The sequence below is a fragment of the Rhincodon typus genome, unplaced genomic scaffold, assembly GCF_021869965.1.
Source record: "Rhincodon typus isolate 14 unplaced genomic scaffold, sRhiTyp1.1 hic_rhity00001070, whole genome shotgun sequence".
NCBI lineage: Eukaryota > Metazoa > Chordata > Chondrichthyes > Orectolobiformes > Rhincodontidae > Rhincodon > Rhincodon typus.
The window spans coordinates 8180-33328 of record NW_025966708.1 but is presented as its reverse complement, the minus strand read 5'-3'; the positions used below and the strand labels follow the sequence as shown (position 1 = coordinate 33328).

General features: G+C 36.6%; 1 protein-coding gene across 1 annotated transcript; it reads left to right on the top strand.

Annotated features, from left to right (window-relative positions):
• Window positions 1–53: 53 nt before the first annotated feature.
• Window positions 54–24645, top strand: LOC109932241 (zinc finger protein 320; the record flags this gene model as incomplete). The annotated part of the gene is made up of 5 exons (XM_048592355.1): window positions 54–128; window positions 4844–5015; window positions 7686–7880; window positions 13302–13538; window positions 15696–24645. Coding segments are annotated over 4 exons (660 nt in total), but the record flags the coding sequence as incomplete, so codon positions are not given.
• Window positions 24646–25149: the final 504 nt, after the last annotated feature.

Genomic DNA, 25149 nt, shown 5'->3' with positions numbered 1-25149 from the left:
TAATAATAAAATGAAAATATTTCTTCTGTTTCGAGCTAACCCATGACCTTTCTTTCCGCTCCAGGCCTGATCATCTGAGCTGTCATGTCAAGCATGTTCATTCCACAGAGAGACCCTTCAAATGCCAAGTAACTCTCTATTTTTCTGTTTTGAAGCCAGTTAAGTGGTGTTCACATGGATTATTGTTCAAAGTTTGTTATTTTCAAAAATGTCAAGATTTCCAAAACACTTTGTGTAATTTTCTTCCTGGGTACATCTACAGTGCTTATTGAAAGAGGATGGAATGGTCCTTCAGCAAGTACTCCAGTGCAGCTGCTCCTGTGACCTGGCAGTCTATTTGAGGTGTGCAGGAAACGTTCACCTGAGTACTATGGAAACTGGAAATCAGAAATGAAAAGTGTTGGGGAAACTCACTCTGACAGCATCTGTGGAAAGAAAGAATTAACATTGAGTCCAATATGATTTGCTTTGGAACTGAAAGATAGCTTTGATATTTGTTCCACTCGCTCCTTCCTCCTCCTCTTTGCAATCATAAAACCTACCATTTTGCATCCCCTTCAGTTCCGTCATTGGACTCAACATTAACTGAGTTTCTCCAGACCTGCTGAGTTTCTTCATTTTTATTAAAGGCCCACCTTTAGCCTTCAAATTCAAGTCGAGATGAATATTACATGTCCAAAAATCTCGTGAGCACCTTTTGTTGGGTAGGAACCAGAATTACTTGCTTTGCTTTTTTGACCTATAATGTACTTTCTGTTTGAGGGGGAAAAAATAGACAAAGTTGCATACCTTTAAATTGGGTTTGTGAGCAATGTTAGTCCAAATTGTTTTGTTAATAGCTTTGTATAGTAGGGGTAAGACTTTATAAACACAGACTAAACAAACATGTGACTTGCAATTGCAATGGTGATATGTTTGGTGGAGCAATCTTGAGTTTTAAATGGGAAGGAGAATAAAACAACTGGATATTATTGTGAATTTGTAGGTAAGTGACATTTTGAGATTTACTTTTTCCTGATTCCAAAGCCCTAAAGATTTTTTTGAGGTGAGAGTGATTTGAGAAAGGAGAGAAAATGAACTGTAATGAATGTCTTTCACCAGCCTAAATTGCATAAAGGAGAAAGGAAAGAATGTAAGACAAAGAATAGTGTTAAGCACTACACTGCCCAATAAAGTCAGAATATTTTTTTAATTTTTTTTCATATTTGCAGTTCTGGTCTATGTCTTGTCTTTTGGACATCTTGGACAAATGTCTTGCATTTGGACATTTTTGTTTTAGTTTCCATACTGTTAAGAGAGCTACTCAGCTGGCATTAGTTCTTAGAACATCAGTGTGTGAACTGAAAAGTTGTAATTTCTGCTTTGAATGGCTTTGTCCTTGACTAGCTTTGTAATTTCCTCGATTGCCATAGGATGGAAACAATAACTCATCCATGCGGGTGTCCGGAATAAAGGACATAATCTGTAAACTTAGAGCAATGCTGAAATTGTGAAATTATGTCAGAAAGTGTTTCTTCACTCAGTTCTAGAAATCTGTTGAGGCTAAGTCAATTGAAACTTCTTGGCCTGAGATTTAGGTTATAGTTTAAGAATGGATAAAATCTAAAATAAAACAGAATAGCAAAGTTGCCCATTAAGGGTAGACAGGTTAGTAAGATTGGATCACACAGGATACAGCCAATTGGATAAAAAATTGGATTGAAGGTAGGAGACAGAGGGTGGTGGCAGAGGGTTGCTTTTTGGACTGGAGGCCTGTGACCAGCAATATGCCACAAGGATCAGACCTGGGACTGCTGCTTTTCGTCACTTATATAAATGATTTGAATGTGATTGTAGGAGGCTTGGTTAGTACATTTGCAGATGACACCAAAATAGGCAGTGTAGTGGATAGCGAAGAACGTTATCTGAGTACAACGGGACCTTGATCAGATGGGCCACTGGGCCGAGGAGTGACACATGGGGTTTAACTTGGATAAATGTGAGGTGTTGCATTTTGGTAAAGAAAACCAGGGCAGGACTGGAACACTTAATAGTGGGCCCTGGCGGTAGTTGCTGAACAAATAGACCTAGTTCCTTGAAAGTGGAGTCACAGGTAGACCAGATGGTGAGGAAGGAATTTGGCTCACTTGCCTTCATTGATAAGAACAATTGAGTATATGAGTCGGGATATCATGTAATATATAAAGGACATTGGTGAGGCCACTGCTAGAATACTGCATACTATTCTGATTGCCCTTCTGTAGGAAAGATATTGTTAAACTTGAGAAGGTGCAGAAAAGATTTACAAGGGTGAGTGTGCTTGTGCAGAAAAGGATTTTGCCGGGACTGGAGGGTTGAGTTATAGGGAAAGGCTGAATAGGCTGGCGCTTTCTTCCACAGAGCATCGGAGCCTGAGGGTGACCTTTTATAGAGGTTTATAAAATCATGAGCCTGGATAGGGTGAATAGCCGAGGATCTTTTTCTTAGGATGGATGAGTCCAGAACTAGAGGGCATTGGTTTAAGGTGAAAAGGAAAGATTTAAAAGGGGACCTAAGGAGTAACTTTTTCATGCACAGGGTGGTGCAGATATGGAACGAACTGCCTGAGGAAGTGGTGGAAACTGGTACAATTACAACATTTAAAAGACATCTGGATGGATATATGAATAGGAAGGGTTTAAGAGGGATATGGGCCAAATGCTGGCAAATGGGACTAGATCAGATTGGGATGTCTCGTTGGCATGAACAAGTTGGACTGAAGGGTCTGTTTCTGTGCTGTATGACTCATTGACTGTACATCTGTGCAGCCAGTTTTGAAAAGCCCAGCTCTTATTTTTCACTTGTAACTCCACAATTTTCTTCTTCTTCTAGTATTTATGCAACTCCATCTGAAGGCTGCTGTTGAATCTGTATTTTCCACCTTTCTTAGCGCACTCCAAACATTAACCAATGTGTAAAGATTTTTTTGCATGTTGCCTTTGCCTTTGCCTTTGCGTCTTTTACAATCATGTTAAGTCTGTGCTGTCTGATTATCAGCCCGTCAATCTTTGGGAACCATTTTGTCCAAACTTTATCCCAGCCCTTCATGATTTTAAACACTTCTATCAATTCTCCATTCAGGCTTTTCTGTTGTCAGGAGAACAGCACAATCTTCAGTTCATCCATGTGACTTGTAATGGCTGGAACAGTTCTTGTAAATTCTCTCCAAAGCCTTTAAAACCTTCCTGAAGTGTGGTGCTCGGATTTAGCTGTAATACTTTAACTGGGGCAAAACTGCTGCTTCATATGCTGAGCATTGTTTCCTAGTACTCTAAACCTCTATTTATAAAGCCCAAGATCCTGTTTTCTTAATTCTTTCATTGGATGTTGGCGTTGATTGCTGGTGACTGTTGCCAATCCCTACGTGTTGTTGAACTGAATGTCTTGCTAGGTCATTTGAGGACAGTCAAGAGTCAACCACATTGCTGTGGTTTAGGGCCATTTTCGGCCAGAGCAAGTGAGGAAGACCGATTTCTGCCTCTGAAGGCCTTTAGTGAGCCATTTAACAACAGTTGATGGTGTTTTCATAGCAACATTACCAGCATTAGCTTTATATTAGAGATTTATTAATCATTGACTTTAAATTCTAGTTGGTGTGATGGGTTTTGGACCACTGTCCCCAGAGCATTAATCTGGGCCTCTGGATTACGGGTCCAGTGATATTTCCTCTGTGCCACCACCTCCTTGTTCATCTGTCCTTCCCCTTTAAAAGATTTATGCTTAAGCACCCCAAGTCTTTCTGTTCTTAAAACATTTAAAACTTTTTAGCATGCATTCTCTCTCTTTAATCTTCCAAACAACATAGGTCACTGTACATTTTTCAGTGTTGAATTTCATCTGATATGTATTTGTGCGTAGTGATAATTGGCTGTATTCAATTTGCTCTGTATATTGATAATTACAGAAAGGAAGAGGGTAGATTGGATAGGCCAGACATATCAGCCATAACATAATTGAATGGCAAAACATGCTCAGGGCTCAGAATAACTTATTCCCATCCCTACGCACTTAATGTGGTGGCACTGAGTGAGTGTACCACATCTGACTTGGAAAAAGTGCCAAAGTAGTGTGGCATCCCAAATTGACACACACTTTCTTTAAGAAAGAAAGATCTGTTTCAAAGAAGAGCTATTGGACTCAATGTTAATTCTATTTCTCTCATCACAGATGCTGCCACACCTACTGAGCTTCTTGAGCACTTTCTTTTTTCATTTTTAATCATGGAGTCTTGCTGCTCACAGGGTTCTGCCAGTGCTACTCTAATCAGCCCCGAGGACTAACCTCATTTTTCATTTTATTATTTCTGTCTGTCAAAATACGTCTTTTGATGTGCTCTGTTTCTCCCTGACAAAGTAATTTAGATGAGGAGCTGGCCTTGAGGGAAAATTGCAAGCATAGAGCTGTATTGTTATTTGTCATAATGCAAAATTGATGCTTTAAGTGCCCACCTGTGCCTTGTCTTTTAAATACTTTCTGCATATCCATTGCACAATGTATTGATCAAAGATTTTTGCATGCACAGTACTGTACATGAAAGTGCAGAGTCCTGAAGAATTGGTGGAAGTAATGGAAGGATTTGTTTTTGCCCCATTGGCCAAGTTCTGAAGAATATCTATGGAGTATATTGTCATTTCTGGAGCTAAATTTTATGTCCAAGGTATAAATGAATTGCCTTAAAAAAAGAAATGAAATGATTGGATTATTCAGTGGGTCAGACTGTTATATATTCTGACATTTCTAATTAGTCAATATTTCAATTTGAAAAGAAAGCTGTTATTATAATTTAAGAAAATGAAATGTTGATGCCTTATTTGTATCCTTCTAGACCTGTGATGCAGCTTTTGCCACCAAAGACCGTCTGCGTTCACACATGATACGCCACGAGGGGAAGGTGTCCTGCCACATCTGTGGTAAACTGCTGAGTGCAGCTTACATCTCCAACCACATCAAAATGCATAATCACAACCAAAACCACAACTGCAATGTTTGTAACAAAGGTATGGTTTTCTTTTTGCAGAATTTCAGTACAACTTTAAATGCATTTGTGGTCTAATTAGTAACATACAAGTATAAAAAATGTGAAAAACAATTTGTGCTACATTTATTTCCCTGTTTGTTAAATTGAGCAGAAGATCTCTGTACTATAGGAAAGCTTTCATCACCTGTTTTCTCAGTTAATCAACCTATTAAACTGTAGCAGTTTAAATTGAGAAAAGCTAAAACATTACCCATATTTACAGCTGTAATGGAGGTGCTTCTTTAAACAAATTGAGCCCCAATAAACTCTCACTAATTGATACAGAGAACTTTTTAATCAATCACTATACCAATTGAATATTTGGGATATTTCTAATGAAACTGTTCAGCTGTTTTATGGCATATCACTGGAGCAGGCGGAACTTCAACCTGGGCCTTCTGGCTCGGAAGTAAGAATGCTACCTGTGCACCATTGGAAGTCCCAATAAAACTCCATGAACCGGACATGATTTGATGTGCAACTTTCTGATCTGGAGTCAGAAAATGCTACCATTGTGCCACAAGTTCAGCCAACTGAATATTTTACACTGTCTTACAAGCATAATTCAGGAAGATGTGAAACGAAGTTTGGAGAGAAACAATATAAACTTGTTTCTTCTAAGATTGCCACTTATGACATCAGTAATTAGTTTTATTATCCACCAGTTTCCTGGCATCTTTCAGTCAGGTGTTAGTAAAATGGAAAACATTTGGAATAGATTTAATTAACAGTGGAGGCAGTTTCTTTTTTATGCAGTAAGTTGAGTGTAACTAGAAAAACAATCCTTCTCTTCCTTCCTTGCCCATCCTCTGCAAAACAAATTCTAATGTGCTGATATGAGCAATAGACTGCTTAGCTGGTGACATGAAAGTTTCAGTTTGGAAACCTGTTGCTGCTTCTCACTTAAACAATGCAAGTGTTGTTTTTGCCAAACAATTTTACTTCCATCTTTGAGAAGAAACACTGACAATGTCCAAGTTGTTTCTGCTTGAATTGTGTTCTTTGCTGACTTGATTTAAAAATTTAAATATCCTGATGATTGAAATCTGAACCAAAGCATCTTTTCTCTTAACATGAATGATCAGAAGTGAGCATTAGGAGAGAAGTGTTTTTTTTTATAAATAAAGTCTGTTCTCTATCCCTGTCCCATATACCTATTAAGTTTGTCTTGCAATTTCAAGTGTAAAAGTCCTGTCCGCAAAATCATTCTTTACTAATACTGCACCTGGCAGGTTAAGATATGTTTGCAGCTAGCAGAGCCTAGTGCTTAAACGTATCATTTGATGTTATGAAATCATGCAAATCAAGAAATTCCTAAGTTATTTCTGTTCTTACTGCTGAATTAGCTAACCATACGTTTAATTTTGTAGGTCTTAATGTGTACTAAAACTAGGGAAGAAGAAAGAAAAATGTATTAGTCAGCGTTCCTGCTCTTGATAGATATTCAGTGTGCTGCTCTGTAAAGTTTGCAAGTATGTACCCATCACAGTTTGATAACCTGTCCCTATTCGCTTCTCTGCCCTAAAGTATGAAGAATGGCAACTTGAAGGGAAGACTGGAGAGTTATTGAGGGAACCAAATTTCCTCCGTCATGCTGACTCTTTGATCAGATGGTACTTGTCTTAAAAATTCAATCACTCCGTCTCTAATGAATTATACTCACTTCCCTAATACCAATGTAAAACTGACGGATCCCTCTTGCTCAAGTTTACTTCTCCTTCAATCCTAAATAACGGAGGAATTTTCCAATCAAAACTAGGAAGGTTTGGAACATTATTACAAATACAATTTAAATTTTCCCACCTAAAATCATCAGGCCTTAACATTTATCAAATGAGTCTCATTCCTCCATTATAATTATTTTTAACCTGTTTTAAGTCCACAAAGGGCTTAATTTATTTATTTTGTTCCTTCGCATGTATTTTTACTGTTGCATTCAGATCCCAGTTATGGGATTGTTCCCCCTTTTGGTAATGCCCCTTACATTATTAAGTTGTAATTTGCAGATTATTTTTTTCAAGCTTCTGCCTTATTTGCCACAGATGACATTAACTTTTATTAGGGTATAATTCCACGCATACCATCTGACATATTTTCCAAATGGTCATTCTTCTTATATGAACTTGGAAGTTCAGTGCCTCAGTAGGCTGCTAAGTTGTGCCAGACATTGCACTTGAGCCCAATTCTATCTCCTCCTGGCATCTTGACAGTCAACTGTTAATCAAGAGTGGGATTGCTAGCCATTTTTCTCTCCAACCCTCCCCAGTTTCCTAGTTCAGAATCAGTAAATTTTGATGTAGCGTGCAATTGTTGCATGACCGTTGTATATGCTTTCCTAAAAAGGTTATCGCGGATTCCATTTTAAATCAAAATGATTGCGCTGCTGTATTGTGCAATTTAATGAAGGAAATATTTGGTAATAGCTGATAATGCTTTTTTTTATGCAACCAATTGAATAAGGATTCTAAAGAATGTTGCACATAATTTTGTATTTCAGATTGCAATATAAGGTTCATTAGTGGAATCTTTAAATGTCTTGTGATGAAGAGTGTTAAATTTGATTTTTGTCTGAACAAAATCAATCAGACTTTTAATGTCCCAGAGGTGTTTGTGCTTATCTTTATCACCTGAAATCCCTATTTTTGTGTAGGTTTTACCACCGCTGCCTACCTTCGGGTCCATGCTCGAAATCACCATGGTGTCCATTACAAGTCTCAAAGATTTGTGTGTGATCAGTGCGGCCTGCAGTGTCAGTCCCACAACCATCTGATAGGCCACAAGAAAAGTCACATGGGAGAGACCCCAACTTCCAGTGCCCCCTCTGTGGCAGCAGTGGCTTTAAAAGGCAAGCAACTCCTTAACCTGCACCTGGAGAATGCTCCACTCCTACCAGGTCATTTTGTAGCTAAAGTCTTCCCCTTCTATTGGGATTCTTGCATTTTCAGGATACTGTGGAGTTGGGAATAGTGGGGTGGAGGGGAGGTGGTATATGGTAGTTTAAGTTTATGTATGTAATTAGAGGTACAGGTCTTAAGACAACCACTTTCTAAAGAGGGAATTTCATTTTGACATAATGAGAACAATACAGATCTGAAACACAGTACATTTGCTGGATCTATAGAGAAGTTTTAAAATCATTTATTTAATCATTGTAAATATCAGAACCATTTAAGCTTCATATTCCTTTCTAATTCCAAAAGGATTGGATTGCAGAAGTTTATTTTCAATCTCAAATGATCCATCATCTCTTTTGAGGTAAACTTGTAATTTATGAAAATAATCCTCCAGTTATATGGAGCATTAACTTCAGAATTGAGAGATTTGATACCCTGTATCTCAGATTTGGTATTAGCCCTTTACAGTCTTGAACTCTTGGGTTATAACTGGTGACTTGCTTAAAAGCAGCACTATCTCAAGCTATTGAAAACGCAACAGAAAAGCGCTTCCACTGAAAAATTGATCTCTTTCTGTCTTTGCATTGAGGGCACAGAAATGCTATTGTTTAAAGTTTAATTTTTAGTGCTGACCACCAACAAGAACTGAGTAAAGCCCTTTTATGTACTTAGTTGATAATATTACCTTTCAGTCAGTGATTGACTCAGAGGATCAGTGTCTTCAGTAAGCTATTGACTATATAAGGATCAATGTCATTGCATTCTTGAAAGCTTCTCCAAAGCAATTAGTTGACTATTATTACCATGTACCATACTTCAATAAACAATATACACTGAGACTAGTACACTACAGAATGAGTGCTGCTACAGTTGTCAGTCTCTTTGATGAGCTGTCATTCTAAGATTACTTGTTCAAGTGGAATATTTTACATAAAACCATAAGACAATATTCAGATAGGAGATCTCCAGGTGTCAGCATTTCTCTTCCAGCTCCCCCTCAAACTGTCAACTTTCATGTATTTGAGTTTATGGGGTTTTGCTGTCTGCTAATTATTTGCCACATTTTCTTACATGAAACTGGATATACTTCAAAAATAATCTTGTAAAGTTATTTGGGGTCTTCTGAATTATTTCTTCTTTCACTGTTACTGATTTTAATCTTAAATAACCATTTTAAAATAAGTTCTAGTAACTAAAGAATGTTGGTTCATATTGAACTTCTGAAATTGTCTGCATGTATCAAGATGTTCAGTCAAGCATGGTTCAGTTGTTAGCACTAAACTCGGCATTCTAAGGTTAGGGAATCAACTCCCACTTTAGGACTTGATCATATAATTTAGGTTGATCCTTTTGAGGGAACAATTGTATTGTGTTACTAACGTTCTTTGTGCGGTGTATTACCAAGTCCCTTACTCCATGTATCGGTCATTCGAATGATGTTTTCAATCACAGTATTCAAATGTGAAAGTCTTGCTTTGTGTACTGCTGATCAAACTGATCGATTCTCCCATTACCTATGGTAGAATCTTGCTCTGTGTGAAATGACTAATTAGCTTTGTATAAATAATAACTCAGTTTTGAGAGTACATTTGAACATAAAAATGCCATTGGGCAATGAGATGGTCATTTACTCTTCTCATTTTCCTTGTGGTGTCTTACCAATTTATGCTATCCTAATTGAGAAATACGAGAGGAAAAGTTTGCCCCGCACTTATTCAATTGTCTTGGACTTAAAGGCTACTGCGAAGCCTGGGGTAGTGTGACTATTGAGATTGTGGTCAAAATTGTTGTCTTGTTTTAATATTTTGTCTGATAGGACTGAATATGGCATTAGATTTTTACACTGTGCTTTCATTTCTGGGCATTGAATTTGGAATCCAGCCTGGATTCTGAGAACTAGAATGAGGTGCTATGCAAGTTCTTTCACAACCGGTTATGTTAGACTTCCTTGGGCCTGGTGCTAGTAATTAATTATTTTGACCCAGATGAGCAATTTTTGTTATTTCTTAAGTTTGAGAGGCTGAGATTTTAAAGTGACACAGTTGAATATCGTCATCTTGGTTGGCCTTTAACAGTGAATATTTTGGCTTAAAGCTCAAAGCTGCAAGTACCGTTAATTTTTCAGATCCAGAGCTGGAAAATCTTTCCATTCTTAAAGATGCATTTAAAATAGAGATGCTGTAATGTCTCTGAAGCATCTGCTATAAGATTATAACTCTGAAAATTTGGTAAGAATGTAATTGGCTTTGGGTGTTACACTTCTGTTTGTGAATAATGTGCTACAACACTCTGACAAAGTATGACCACTTGAGTAAAGTACTGAGAAATGGCCATTCAGTAAAGACAAGATGCTTTTCAAGAAAGATTAAAAGAAGAGTAATAAAAGTTGGTCGCAACCAAGTGATTTAAATTCACATTTGGGGAGAAACTGTCTTTATGTCCGTTCCTTTTGTGTATCAAACTCAAGAACTATCTAATGCCTTCAGCATTTCGCTTACGGTTCCGCAAAGCCCATCAGGAAAGGAAACTACAATCTTTACCTGGTCTGACCTGTCTGTAACTGCAAAACCTCAGCAATGAGTTTGTCCCTTAATTGTCCTCTGAAACAGCTTATCAAGCCACTCCGTTTTATTAAGATCACTGTGACAATAGCAGTAATTCATGAAGGTAGCACACCAACACCATGAGAGCAGTTGGAGGTTGGCAGTATATCTTAGCCATGCCAATGAAAACCATATCCCATGTGTGATTCAATAACAAAAATTAAACATCTCCTAATCCAGTGTTTTTCATATTCTGTTAGAAATTTTGAAGAAGGAAACAGATGTTGGCTTCTCTTCTGATTGCATTGGTATTAATGTCAATACCATCTTTGCTCTCTGCACTTAAAAACTCAAATATCAGAGAGCTCAGTAATTAAAACTAGCACATGATCTCCATGATTTGTAAAAGAGTCTGTGTGACTGATTTGGGACTCTCCAAAGTGTATATCAATGGAATAATAAATCCACAATGTTGTCCAATGTGTGGTACCTTGCTCAAGTCGTAATTTGTCATTTGTGAGACTAAATCCTGCACACTGGGCTATTCCACAGTTCTCACAGCCTTTCTGAGTAGAACCGGAGCTGACATACTGTCTGCAGTTCTTGACAATAGGGCCTATTGTGATATTTCATCATCCTACACATCCTTAACCTTTTCCAACTGAACATTGAGTTTAACATTGTTTCACGGAATTATGGAATTCTGTAGCTGTCCGGGAAGTCATTCATCCAATCACCCCTATTTTAGTTCTCTGAAAATACGTCCATTTAGCTCCATTTACCTGTTTTGCCACCAATGCTTTTTTACCCTGTCAATTTTCAAACTTCCAATAACTACTGTCCACTTTTTGAAAGCTTTGAATTCTATTATTACCATTTTCATGTTCTAAAATTTCTCCCATCTTCACCTTTAATTCTTTCTTAGGAGATCTTCAAATTATACTTCTTTGTTACCACTCGCTGTGAATGGAAATCATTTCTCCCTAATGACTAAATCCTCTTAATCTTGCTGCTTTCTTTTTATCTTAACCATAAACTCTTACCCCTAATGTCATCTTATCAATGCTTTCTACAGTCGTGACATTTTATTTCCAAGTAGAATGCCCCCAAAATTAACCCTTGTACCAATTATAGCCCAAATGGTAACTTTTGTTAGATTCAACTTCAAATCTTTGAACTTGATGCTTCTGTTTATAAAGGATGTGATCTTGTGCTTTTCACATTATGAATGGAACTCCTTTTACTTGTATAATTATACCTAATCTTTAAAGTAAACGCATATCACATTCCTTAAGTACCATCTGCTGTTCTTATGCACTATTAGCATACATTTGTGTTAAAATTTGAATGGCCAACGGTGTTATGGTGCAGTATATTTGAGTTTGAACATAAAAATGCCATTGGGCAATGAGATGGTCATTTACTCTTCTCATTTTCCTTGTGGTGTCTTACCAATCTCTGCTATCCTAATGGAGAAATACTGAGCGGAAAAGTTTGCCCCACACAGGAGTGCTACTTAATCAATTGTCTTGGACTTGAAAGCTACTGCGAAGCCTGGGGTGTGTGGCTGTTGAGATTGTGGTCAAAATTGTCGTCTTGTTTTAATATTTTATCTAATAGGACTGAATATGGCATTAGATTTTCACATTGCTTTCATTTCTGGCATTGAATTTGGAATCCACCCTGGATTGATAGAATGGAACGCTTTAATTTTCTGTTGGCTATAAAGATCCTACATGAAACAATTTCATACAATCTCATCACAGTTTCTTGTGAATTTAAGCTGCAGTAGGAAACTGCTCAGAATTTGACACAAATCAGCAATGATGGCCAGTGAGTATTTTTTCAACATTGGAACAGAGTAGGAGTGACTTTACTTTGCATGTCTCCTTGCTACATCGGATTTGGAACGCTTAATTAATGCAAGGAACTAAAATAGTGGTCAGGCAGTTTGTTCAATGAAAACATTTGAAACCGCAGCTCTTTAAAGCAGCAGTCTTACTTTAATTTCAGGCTGTGTGCCTGCTAAAGTATTTTGAAGCAGAAGAATAAGTATGGGATGAAGTTCTTCTTGAAGTTTAAAATTATGCTGTAACGCGGCAGTCATACAAAATGCCAAGCTCATGGGGAGGAACAAAAGTTACTAGAACTATTGAAAGTAGTACTCAGTTGCTGAGTTTTAACTTGCTATTGATGGTTCATTAAAACTTAACTAATGTTGGTTAAAATGGCAACGTATCTTCAATATCCCTGTCATCAGCAGCTAGCTCAGAAGGAGTAAAAACTAAAACAGTGGAGAGATATTTTATAACTAGGGACTACGTATGGCTTTAAAGAAAATGCAATCCAACTGCTAAATTTGTACAATGTGGTGCTTTCACTGTTTGAATTCACTCTTTTAGACTGTAAAACGTTAGTTACTTGGGAGTACTTTTGACAAGTTTTTATTTAATGCAAGGCTTCAAAAGTGTCCTGGGAGTGGCAGCGTTGTCCTGGTATGAATATGTTGTGTACTAATCTATGTATTTTACTTTTCTGTAGAATGTGTTTTTATTGATATCTAGTTTTTATATTTGGTAACTACTATGTGGCAAGGAATCCTTTATTATGAGTTAAAGATTGGTATGTTTTAGGATTGGAACATTTTATTTCGTGCACATTTCCTAAAATGCTGTCCAGTAAACTTTTAAACTCTAGCTCGAAATTTCCATTTTCAATACACTGACTAGAGGTGCAGACATTACAAATTAAAACTTTTGCTGCTTATTTTGTTAGTATTATGACAAACTTTAATAGTTTCAACTGCCTGAGTTTGCTTTTTTAATTTAGATTTTCCTCCCATGGATGCCACTTTTTCCCTCGCATCCCCCTTCAGGGGAGGACTTCACTACAGCTACTGTCAATGCCACTCCACAATTGGCCAGCAGGAAACGCAATTGAAATGGGGCGAGTTGGATCCTGCCTGCTTTCCTGCCACCTCACCCCACCTGACATGGAATGCCTTGGTACTGCGTGGCGCTTCATCTAGCAGCCCAGTTGAGAACTGACAAAACTTACCAAACTGAGGCAAGTGAGTTGGAGTGACAGGCAGCCTTGGGACTCAAAACTTGCGAGCTTTGTTTGCAAAGCTATTGGGTTGCCTGTGGTCTTTATGTTTAGTGGGGGGAGTGGACTTATAGAAAGATTGAGGGGTTATAGCTGGCAGTGTTCCTGCTAATACTGCTTAATAATGTGCATTTCAGTGGCATTTAATAAATTTGGGGGAAACTGCTGGTTGTTTGCCTTAACTATGATAGTATCTGCCCAGCATTTCCGTTTGAGAGATCCCTGTGCCCACTTCATTAATTGCTAAATTTTACTTTTATATTTTTATTTGAATTATTCAATGGCGATTTCTTTGACACAATTTCAATTTCCATTACTTGATGATCAGTTACAAATCTGCCTAAATTCCGATTTACTAGTTTTTACTCAGCTACTTCTTTTTTAAAAATTGTGTAACTATTCGATCTCCATGACATTGCACAGGGGTGGTCAAACCAAGTCTTCAGGTTAATCAGAAGTTGATGATGTGGGTAATTAGAGCATGGTACGCAGCTGTAATTCAATCACCATTTCACAGTCATCCATTGTATCCTTATTTTTATGTTCCCATAATAAATTTTGCACTGCATTCACAAATTCCAAAAGTGTAATACGAGCATTACAAGTTTACATCAGCAATTTTGTTATAAATGTGCCCGAACGTATTTATTATGGGGAAAGTTGTAGGAAATTTGTGCAGGTGTAAGATTTTTAACATGTCATAGATTATATCTTTTTATACCTGCCGACTATTTCTTACTCAGGAGTCGATCACACTAGTAGCCATATGCAAACTTTCATAAGCTTCAAAAAGCTGCAGATCCCCATAACAGTACTTACAACAGCACCGGGAAAATTTTTCTTTATGACCTTTCATAGTAAATATCTTTGGACACCCGCTGGTGACTGAAAATAAACTCAGCTGTGTACCTGCCGATAGAGTTCAATTGTGAAGTTAACTGCCGCTGCGATTCTCTCAAATTATTGGGAGTTTCACATCTTTGCTAATTTCTTTAAAAGAGATTTTAAAAGGGACAAATGAAGTTACTGCTGCTGAGAAAATGTAGAACAAATATTAGTTGCTCTTGTAATTCTTTTGATTCCATCCAATGTTGAACAGCTTCCAGCTTTCAGTGTCCTTCTCTACTCCCTCTTTGTTGGTATTTCCAATTTTTATTTTGCTTTACCCCAAATGGGAAGGAGCTTTTTTTTTTCGTTTAACACCTTTCTTCTATATCATCATTTTCCTCCAATACCGTTTCTAAAAAAAAAAATTACCTGACCTGAGACCTCTCCATGAATGGGTTTGCGGTTGCAAATACATAACCTATTACTACACTTAATTTCTTTTATCTATGTGAATATTACTTAATTTCCTGAAAATTTTGTTTTTGTCTCTTACTGATAAAGAACAATATTCCACGTTTCCTCTCTCTTGTATAAAGTTTAGCATTAATATGTCATATTGTTCACCCTACTATAATGTTTTGGTATTACAGTTTTGTTTTAAATAACAAAAGCAGTTTTTACCTTTATGAATGGTAAAACCATGTTGACGAATAAGATTAATAATTCTTAGAGCCCTATTATTAACTGGCACTTTGTGCTAATTATTACTTTCTTGTTCAGCTATGTGATATTGATTTCCACTTGTTATGTGCACTGTATCTGAATGGAACTGTTTTTATGCATAGTTCTGCAGGGACTAATTCCTCAAGACATTTGGAATTGAAATTGTTAAAAGTGAATGTGAGCTAAACTATTTTTTTCCAAAAAGATAGAAATGTTTGTCAATGGAATTGTGTACATAGTATCTGTTTACTTGCTTTTCTGCCGGGTTATGAACACTGCTAATCAATATATTTCCACATCTCAAACACTTTGCTAGTCAGTTAATTTTAATATTAAAAATGAAAATGCCAAGAAATAGCCTTCATTATTACCAGAATCCAAAAATTAGAAGCAGGAACTGTGATGAAAAGCTGTTTGTTTCCATTTATATGGGATGGAGAAAGAAAACACCATCTTTAAATTGAAGATTTTTTATTTTGTAGTGTTAAAGCTTTAAATTTTTAAAGACTACTTGCTAATGAAGTTTTTTTTTCCACTTTTCTCCTTCAAAATCCTTTATTCTTCCAGACACTGCTGAGGTTTGCCACACTCCAGCACCTGCTGTAAGTCCAATGAATATAGTTAGGGCTGTGGAGAGTGTGCCTTTTCTGTCCCAGGTCTTGCCGACATCTCCTCCATGGTGAAGGATATTGGAAGCAAGTGCTACTGTCAACGGCTGAATTAGAACTTTATTAGCCAGTAGGTATGCTGATGCCTGAAGTGAATTAAACCCAGGATCTTCAATTAATTCTACCAAGAAGATGGAGATGTTGAGCGGTCTTTCTCCAGAGGGGAAAAAAAAAATCAAATTTGTAGTCTTTTTTTTTCCAACTATGTAAAATTATGGTCTAATGTCAGACTCTGGATTCATTGACTAGTTAAAAGGTAGGTTATACATTTGTCCATGTCATTCCTGTACCTCCATCTGGGAATAGGTTGGTGATTTGTGCTGAAAAATGGACACACATGCTAATGTATAAATATGTACATAGACAAATTGATTCTACAGATGGATCCCATTCTGTCAGAACAGGAACACAAAATTCATTTGAGTTGGTGGAAGGCTGAGGAATTGCCTCTCACTTATTTGGTTGCATATTGTCACTACTGCTCAATGTTGCATCTATTTGTACAATTTGAACTGACTACACTGGGGAGGGACAGACTTCAGGAAAAATGAGTAGTTCTGAGGTTGAAAGCCTGGAATGTGCTGGTATTTGACACATTACATCATACCTGCACTTTTCTCAGAATCTGCAAACCCACAAATTATTTACAATATAAATGAGACTAAAGTTTTGACATTGTTTTAAAGAATGCTTTGAATCACATTGGTGTTACATTGCACTGGTGTATAAGTCGTACCCCTATATTAATGAGGGCTGGAAAATGAACATCAAATATAAGCAGGTGCTGTTTCTTACCGTACTGTTTCTTCTGTGATTATAGTAATTTGGTTTTGCTCTTAAGTTGAAGTGTTTTAGAAAGGTTAAACTGTCTTATGCCTTTTATTTTGGTCTTCAAATGTGGAATTTGACTTTTTTTTAAAAAAGATGCAAGTATTAGGACCTTGTTTTTCTGGCAAACATGTATGGAAGTTACTACTTGTCCAGTCTCCATGGACTATTAATTTTGGATCCAATCAACAGACCATATTCCTACAAAAAGAATAGTAATTCATTATGTCACATTAACACCCAGAAGGTAAGGATGGAGGACTTGAAACATGCCCACTAAATCCAGGTTATAAACTGGTTTCCTTTATAGAAAGGATGTCGTAATCACAGTTTTAGCATTGCCTCTCCTGAAATCATTAATATCAAGGCAAATGAAAGTTATCACTTCGGTTTCTCCAAGGTAGTTGTTTGTACAATTCCCTTAGTGTTTCATGTTATTGAAAATACTGAATCATGACTGTCTATTTGGATTCATCTTTCTGGTTAAATTACCTAGAGGATCTTTCCCTCTATGCATGCTTTCATTGTGTTCAATTGCTATTTTGCTCCATGGTGACACTTGCAGTGCCCTCCTAAAACTTATGGAAACTAGTAAGGTAATAAATATGTTTAAAATATCTTGTGGATTTAGTGGGTAATTGAACTACACAAACCGGGAAGGAAGGTGTTGTGGAATGGAGGGGGGGGAAATAGGCAGAGTTCCCATTCCTGAATTTTTCTTTTTATTATTGAGTTACCTTCAATAAGAAATGCATGGATTGGGATTGGTGACAATATTGGACTTAGAAATAGTGACAGGATACTCTGTGGTGGAGTAGCCAGCCTGTGTCCGTGGTCTAGGATCACACATGAAGCTTGGACAATTCAGTGAGATACCAAATGGAATCCATTACCTGCAAATATATGGCAGCAGGTATCTTTAACTTATCTCCAGGAGAGAAATTTTATTAAAATTAAAAATATTGACTTTTTTGAGTTGTGCACTTTATTGAGTTGCTCATTTTTCTTTCCATAAGTGATCATTTGAAATATTATTTGACCTTTGTTATTCTGCTGTGCATATGATACACCAACCAGTGTAAGAAAAGCACCTGCCCGGGGTTTTACTGTTGGATGTTTAATGGCCAATCTGTGGGGTCTAAAGCCAGATGTAACATTTTTTATTCCTTTTGAATCTTAAAAATGTCCAGCATTTTGGGAATAATTTCCTAATTATACATTTCCAAAACTGAGCTTAACACAGCTGCAGAAATTCTGGTTTCGCAGTTTGGTTTTTTACTTTGTTTTTATCTTTTTGGTAATATTTTTAGTAAGGTACAGTATTAATAGGCTGCAATTTAATTACAAACCACAGTATGTGGATATGTCCCAGTATCTAATTCTAACATCAAAACTGTACTATATTCATGAACCATGCAATATTGTAAACTATTATTTCATTTGGCAAAGAACTGATCTGCCTTCTATTTTAATGATCCAAATTCCCATTATGGAAGTTCCCTAACTGAACATTCTCTCAAGTGTACAAGTAACATCTTCAGTTTACTTTTCCTTTCCTTTCCTTCTACTGCTTTTTTGAATATCCACACTTCGTAGCTATATGTTGATAAATATACTACATTAGTCAATTTCTATGTCAGTTTTACTTGGATTGGCATTACAGTGTATTCTGAATCTGTTTTCTGGCCAAACTGTTTTCCTCCAACTTTGGCCCTCTTCCCAACCCTTTCCCTATTCTTCATACGGACCTTAACAGATTGTGGTGCATGAAGTCAAATCAATTTTGATTTTTTGGGAAGGTATCCTTTTTGGGGGGTGGGGTGTGGGAGAGGTGTCGTGAATTACAAATTGAAGCACATTGCTGGCTTTAAAATATTGCTGTTACTGGAAATGTAAAAAATTGATCAACCTGTATGACAGAAATAGAAGTGCTTTGGCTTTAAATCATTTGTTTAAAAAATGAATTGATGTGTAGGGAAAGCCAGTAACTAGTAATGGACAAGATTTCATATTTGACTCTTTTTTTGTTAGAATTTTAAACAAAGTTTTGCTGCATCTCCAAATCTTTTGTGCAATTAAAAATGATGAAACAGAAGAATAAGTTCCATTTCCCAATACCATTTGCTTTTCACACGTGCATGTTGAAAAACTGTTTACAACTGCACTCTACAGCAGTGCTGCTTACTACCTCAGTAACGTTTTCACTTTCCACATTGGAAGACAAAGCACCATGACCCATTGTACACTTTAGAAAATTGTTGAAGAATTACAGACCTATTGTAAATCTAGATTACTCTAACTTGCTATTTTTGTTAAAATTACACAGTGTATATTTGTAATGCATTGACTTAAGCTTTATTTGGCTTTCCTTTATTACCTTGCTTTACAATTAATCATGTGTACTAAAAAATGAATACCTTGCTGTTTCTGTGACTGTGCAAGATACTGTCTTGTTTTCAAAATTAAAAGTATCGCCCTTGGGTCTTCTGATGTCTTTTAATATAAGGAGAAGCCCAGTATGTATAGGGAGCTAAAAACCTGTTCTATACTGCCTAGGCATGAGAAATATTTTTAAAGTTTACAATGGTAGTTAAATAATTGAAGCCTGCAGTTTGTTGCACCATTTGTGGTGTTCATTAGATGTGGCATTGTTGTCAAGACCTCAAATTAAACTTTTTGCTTATAATATCTCAATGCAGATTCATTTACCAAGCAGTGATTTAGCACAGGTTGATTGAGTACTGATGATAACATTGAGCTCTGAACAGTTGTCAACTAATTGTGATAGATTTTTTTTCTTGTGTAGATGATACCGTAGCAGAGTGATTATATTACTGGCTGAGTGATCTAAAGGCCTCATCATTGATCAGAAGACATTGATTCAAATCCCACCATGTCAGCTGGAAGTATAATTAAATAATTATTTTTAATATTATTTTATAAATAAATGAATTTAAATAAAACAAAATCAGTAATTGTGAACACGAAGCAACTAGATGCCCCATATTACAGCTCACCCAATTTATTCAGGTCCTTTTTAAAGAAGGAAGTCAGTCATCTTTAACTGCACTGGCCTAATGTAACACCAAACCTATTTCAATGTGGTTGATTTTTGCGTTCTGAAATGACCTGGCAAACCACTATCATCTCCTTGAGGACAATTGGGAATGGGTAATCAATGCTGGTCTTAGTGGTGTTATCCTTCTCTGATGAATGAATGAGGTTTTAAAAATAATAAAAGATGCTAAGTGATCCAGAAGTAGAAAAAAAAACAAAGGATTTGTGTGTAACAGTGACTACTACAAAAGGTTTCCCAATAAAGTTTTGGCTTTTCTTTCAAGGACATAAAAACACTCTTTTTCCTGTGGAATGTGCAACTCACGGACTGTTGATCTGCTTCAACTTCACCAATGCTACTCAGAAATAGACTGTTAGAAGTTGATCAAGACAAGCCTCCTGTATCAACTACTTGTTCATCACCCTCAATATGGAACGTTTTTGGTGTCAGCTCAGTACATCAATGAATGTACTGAAGACAAAATTTTAGAACTTAGTGTGTGGTTTTGCAGGCCTAAACACAGTCCTATCAGCAATAACATTGCAGTACGATTTCAACATTCTAAACCGCGATGGTGTCTGCTGTAGGTACATTTTGACATGTTCAGATTGGAGCATAAACGCAGTGGGAATGCAGTTACGATTTTATTTTATTTTTGTGTAATAAAAGTTAATATCGATGAAGTGAGATGAATACAGTGCAGAATTGGCAATTTTGAAGTGGTTCTTGACTAATGTTATCTCTTGAAATCATAGAGATGATTTGTATTCATGAGGTTATACCTACCTAACACGACTCTTTCCACATTTTAAAATTGTTTTGAGTCTTGTGTTGTAACACTTTTTAAACTGAGAGTAAATGGAAGTTATTGTTCAAATCTAGAAAGCCAGCACCACCATAATTTTCAACTGTATCTCTTTGGTTCCTTTGTTTTGTTTCCTCCACTCTTCCTCCAACAAAGAGAATGGATGGCTGCCAGGAGGTGTACAGAGCTATCTATCCCTCTATGCTCAACCAACCCGAATTGGCCTCTGCCTGATAGAATAGTTTTCAAAGCTCCTATGAGTTATACCTTGCAGCTAATCGCTAATTTACTGCCTTTGGTACATGGTAAAATTGATATAGTCCTACTTTTTGCTAACTAAGGAAAGGTAAGGAGAATTATTGGGCATGGTAGCCTAGTGATTCTATACTAGATGAGCAGTTTAGAAGTTGAGAGTTCACAACGCAAGTTGGCAGTTTGAATGTATTAAAAGTTCTAATTTGTGGCTGGCATCAGCAAAGATGTTGAATTATCAGTAAATCATCTGGTACACCTACATTCTTCACGGAACAAAACATCCTACCCCTTCCAAATTCAGCTTACTCCAGTCCTGTTTACTAGGTTGACTTTAATGCCCTCAGCAATCTAGGGATGAGTAATACATCACTCCTTGCTTGCAATCCCCACATTGAGAAAGGAAATGCAAACATGCAAGAGTTTGTAGGAAAATGGAAAATAAGTTGTCAGATATTTGGCACTAGGTCAAGCCAACTGAACTGTTGACAGCACCTTTATGAAATTCAAGCTGACATTATTTTCCCTCTGCTAAAGAGCATTTTATGGGCTATTCAAAATGATGTGCTGAAGGAGGTGCATTTTTGAGATTCAGGAGGAGGAGTTTGGCTTTACATCTGGCAATGTAATTTGCATGTGCAATATGGGCTTCCCATAGTTCCAGTTATGGAAATTGTCTAATTATAACTAGTTAACATTGATTAAACCTAACTTGCACTGATAAAATTGTCTTTCCCTGTTAATGCCTTCCATGAAAATGCAACACTAATGAAGTGCTATAATAAAAACTTTATCTGATAGGATATAAAGTTGGGGCTAGCTACATCATTTGGGAATGAAATCTGAGTATAGTAGAAATCTGAAGTTACCTTTCCAGGAATGGCTAATGTACCTGAGACACTTTCAAGGCTGAGATTGGTAGATATTTGTTGGATAAAGATATCCAGGGTTATGAAGTTGAGGTAAGGATCAACTATGACCTAAGAGACAGCCAGAATGCAGTGCTCGTTATTCTATTTTTTAAAATATTTAAAAATTATTTTAAAATATTGATAAAATGGCAATAAAAGACCAATCTTTGTTGAATTAATTAAAGAATGGTCAGAAGTGAAATGCGTCTCAGTGAGCTGTAAGTTTGCGTTTGTCAACTTCCCAATTAGTAAATATGGAACAGTAGCCATTTTAGCCTTGCACCTGTCTATTGACCAATCTCTGCTAAAAGTACTTGTACTGTTGGGGTAACCATTGAAATAACTTTTGCACAATTAAGTTCCCGTTTGAAAAATGGGAGGTGAGAAAGTGTTTTTAAAAACATGTTTGTGAGAGTATAAGCCTTTGGGACTTCTGTTAGTTGGCAAAGTCATAATATCTTGACATATTCCCTGTTCAACTTTCTGCTTCTGCTATAACTTGGCCATTCATTTATGGGATGCTTTTCTCCCTAGTGTTAAAAGAATAAAATGATTCTCAATTTCTTTGAATCAGTAAACTTGGTCTGAGATTATAGGGAATTATGAAAAAGTTTTCAGAACTGAGTGGTGAAACCTACTTGTTGTATTGGAGTCTACATTCATACTGTTTATTTTTGTTCATTGCTACTTGCAAGTACTGTTCTTGAATGGTGTGTTAAAATGGATTATGTTTTCTAATATAAAATATTAGGAAGAATATACTTACTTTAGAGGGAGTTCAGTAGTTGTTCACCTGGCAGGCACTGAGATGAAAGTTAAACAAGAAGAGAACTTGGTCTAAGTTCTCATTCTTTGTTTAAAAGAATGAGAGATGGTCTCATTGAAACATAAAGTTCTTAAGGTTCTTGAAAGGGTAGATGCTCTAAGGAGGGTAACCCTTCTGGGAGTCTGGAACCAGGGATTACGTTTTCAAAATAAGGGCCATGAGAATTGTTTCAACTCAAAGGATCATAAATCTTTGAAATTCTCTGCCCCAAAAAATTGGGATGTTCAGTTGTTGAGCATGTTCAAGACAAATTGACAGGTTTTTGGGTGTGGAAAATTGAGATTTGGGAATAGAGTGGCAAAATGTAACCAAAGAAGATGATCAGCAAAGATTGCATGATGAAGCAGACTTGGCAGAATGTCCTATTCCTGCGCTGAATTCTCTAGATAGGGAGCTGACTTTAAATAGGTCTGCAAGTCGTCTCCATGTGTGGTAACGCTGTTTTCTAGGTAGTGCTGCAAGGAGCTGAGTTGCTAAGCAACATTGTCATACAATACATTCTTGCTTCTGATTTGAATGAGCCTGAAATGCATCTTTGGAGGAAAGTTGCCAATTGCCCAATATTTTCTCCATGAGCATGGGATATTGTAGTTGTATATTGGATTACTGATCATGAAGTAAAGTCATTTTCTGGTTTTTATTAAAAGAATTGTGATTGCTAAAGAATCTACTTTTGAACTTGTTTTCAAGAAGGATTCAGTTCCCATTTTCTAGCACCAGCTTTTGTCTTTTGCTGAGCCAGAAATTCTGATCATCTAGTACAGAATCAGCATGTTTACCCGTTTCAACCTTGTTTCCTTTGTGTTTACTCATAACCACAATCGAACAGAATTTTTGTTTATTGGTAGATGATTTGAGTGTCCTCAGTTGTAATATGCGTACTGTTTCGTATCCTGATCTGGTCGCATTCACAAGTAATGCCAAGACCAATTCAACCAGAAATTGTATCCAACTGGTATAGGTTTCTACCATCATGTATAATAAGACATGTTGAAAGCATAACTTTAAAACATTGTACTGAAATCTTCAAATACATTTGGGAAATATGTAGCAGCTATTATGGAAAACTAGGTTTATGGGTTTTTCTTTAAGTTTCTTAAGAATTTTACCAAATAGCTGTAGGTACAGAGTTCATCATGTAATAATGAGTATATATGGTACCACCTCTATTTCAGTACATATCAGAAAGCTCTTCCTGTGAACATGAAACAGTAAGACACTATTTCAAGGATTGTGTGCTGTACACCATGGAGTTTACTGTTTGTGAGAAGTAGACAATATGCAGTTTAACCTGTGAAGAACTGCTGCATCTCAGAGCAGAATTTAATGAAACAATTTTCAATCTGACTAAAATAAAGGTTTAATGTTTGCACTGTTTATAGAATCTATAATTTTTGGCTATACTACAGTAATTTCTCAAAGGGATAGGGGTGTGACAGTGCTAAAACTGTAGATTCTCAAACAACATTTTTAAAATAAAACTAAAACATAAAATGTAACCTGTAAAAATAATACAAATTAACAGATGCCTGAAAGTGATAGCAAGAGTTTACTTTTGCATCCAATTGCTTCATGACCTCCATGATTAGACTACAACCTTCATAAATCACTCCAAGATGTTCATTATTCTCTATTTCAGACCCTTAGCGGGACTGCAGGGATTGGGGTGGGTGTGATTCGATGTGATTTCATCAAATGCATATTTTGCAGTAAGATTCTCATTAGAACCTCCTATGATAACAACTGTTGCAACGCACAGGTCATTGTTGGATTGTTAGCTCTGGTATTCAGTGCTTTTTCAGTTTTTGCCCATGATTTTATAATTTTTTAATGATCAGGTTTTTGCAAGTGTACTGGATTTGTTTTGCTGACTACTAAAGTCATGCCATGTGCGGTGAAGACACCTGCTGCCATATTTTGTCTGCTTCTGTTAAATTCGTTTTATGTCTACTGCTCTGCCTAGTATTTGCATATAGTACAGAATTGTGTCAAGATTAAAAAAAGAATCCTGTTCTATTGTGTTCTGATAACTTTTGGCTTTTTATATATCTTGTGCTGTATATTCAGTGTAACTTTTAGCAGGAAGAAAATGATACCTGACCATAGATTTGTAGATAACCTGTTCAGTATGTATTATTGAAACTTTGAATAAATTTTTTTTTGTTATGAGATGTGACTCACTTTTTCTATTTAAATGACTTAATTGGAATATTAAGCGCGTCCATTCTGGGTAGGCTCATGGGCAAATCTTTGAGAACAGTTCTTGGAACCGGAATTACTATATCTATGGAGTTTTTCTCCAATTAACTGTGTATCTCTAATCCATTTAATTCAGGACTACTTGATGCAGTTACTGAGTACAAAGTGGAATAAAATTGATGAGGCATGCATATCTTGGTCTTGGACTCAGTTATGCTATGATTGAAAAATCCAGACGTGTATCGGATGAGTTTCAGAGCTTTGGACTTTGACGGCTGATGGTATTAGCGATTCTAGCCAGGGTTTATCACCACCTATTTTGTTTCCGATTCCAGCTCTTCGCATTTCGAGCATGTTTTAATGACCACAAAATCCTGGGAGTGGTGTGACCGAAATGAAGATGTACTGTATTACATGTTGCAATACTTGTGATGCAACAGAAGAAGCCTCAGAATTTGTTTTTTAACGGGCTGT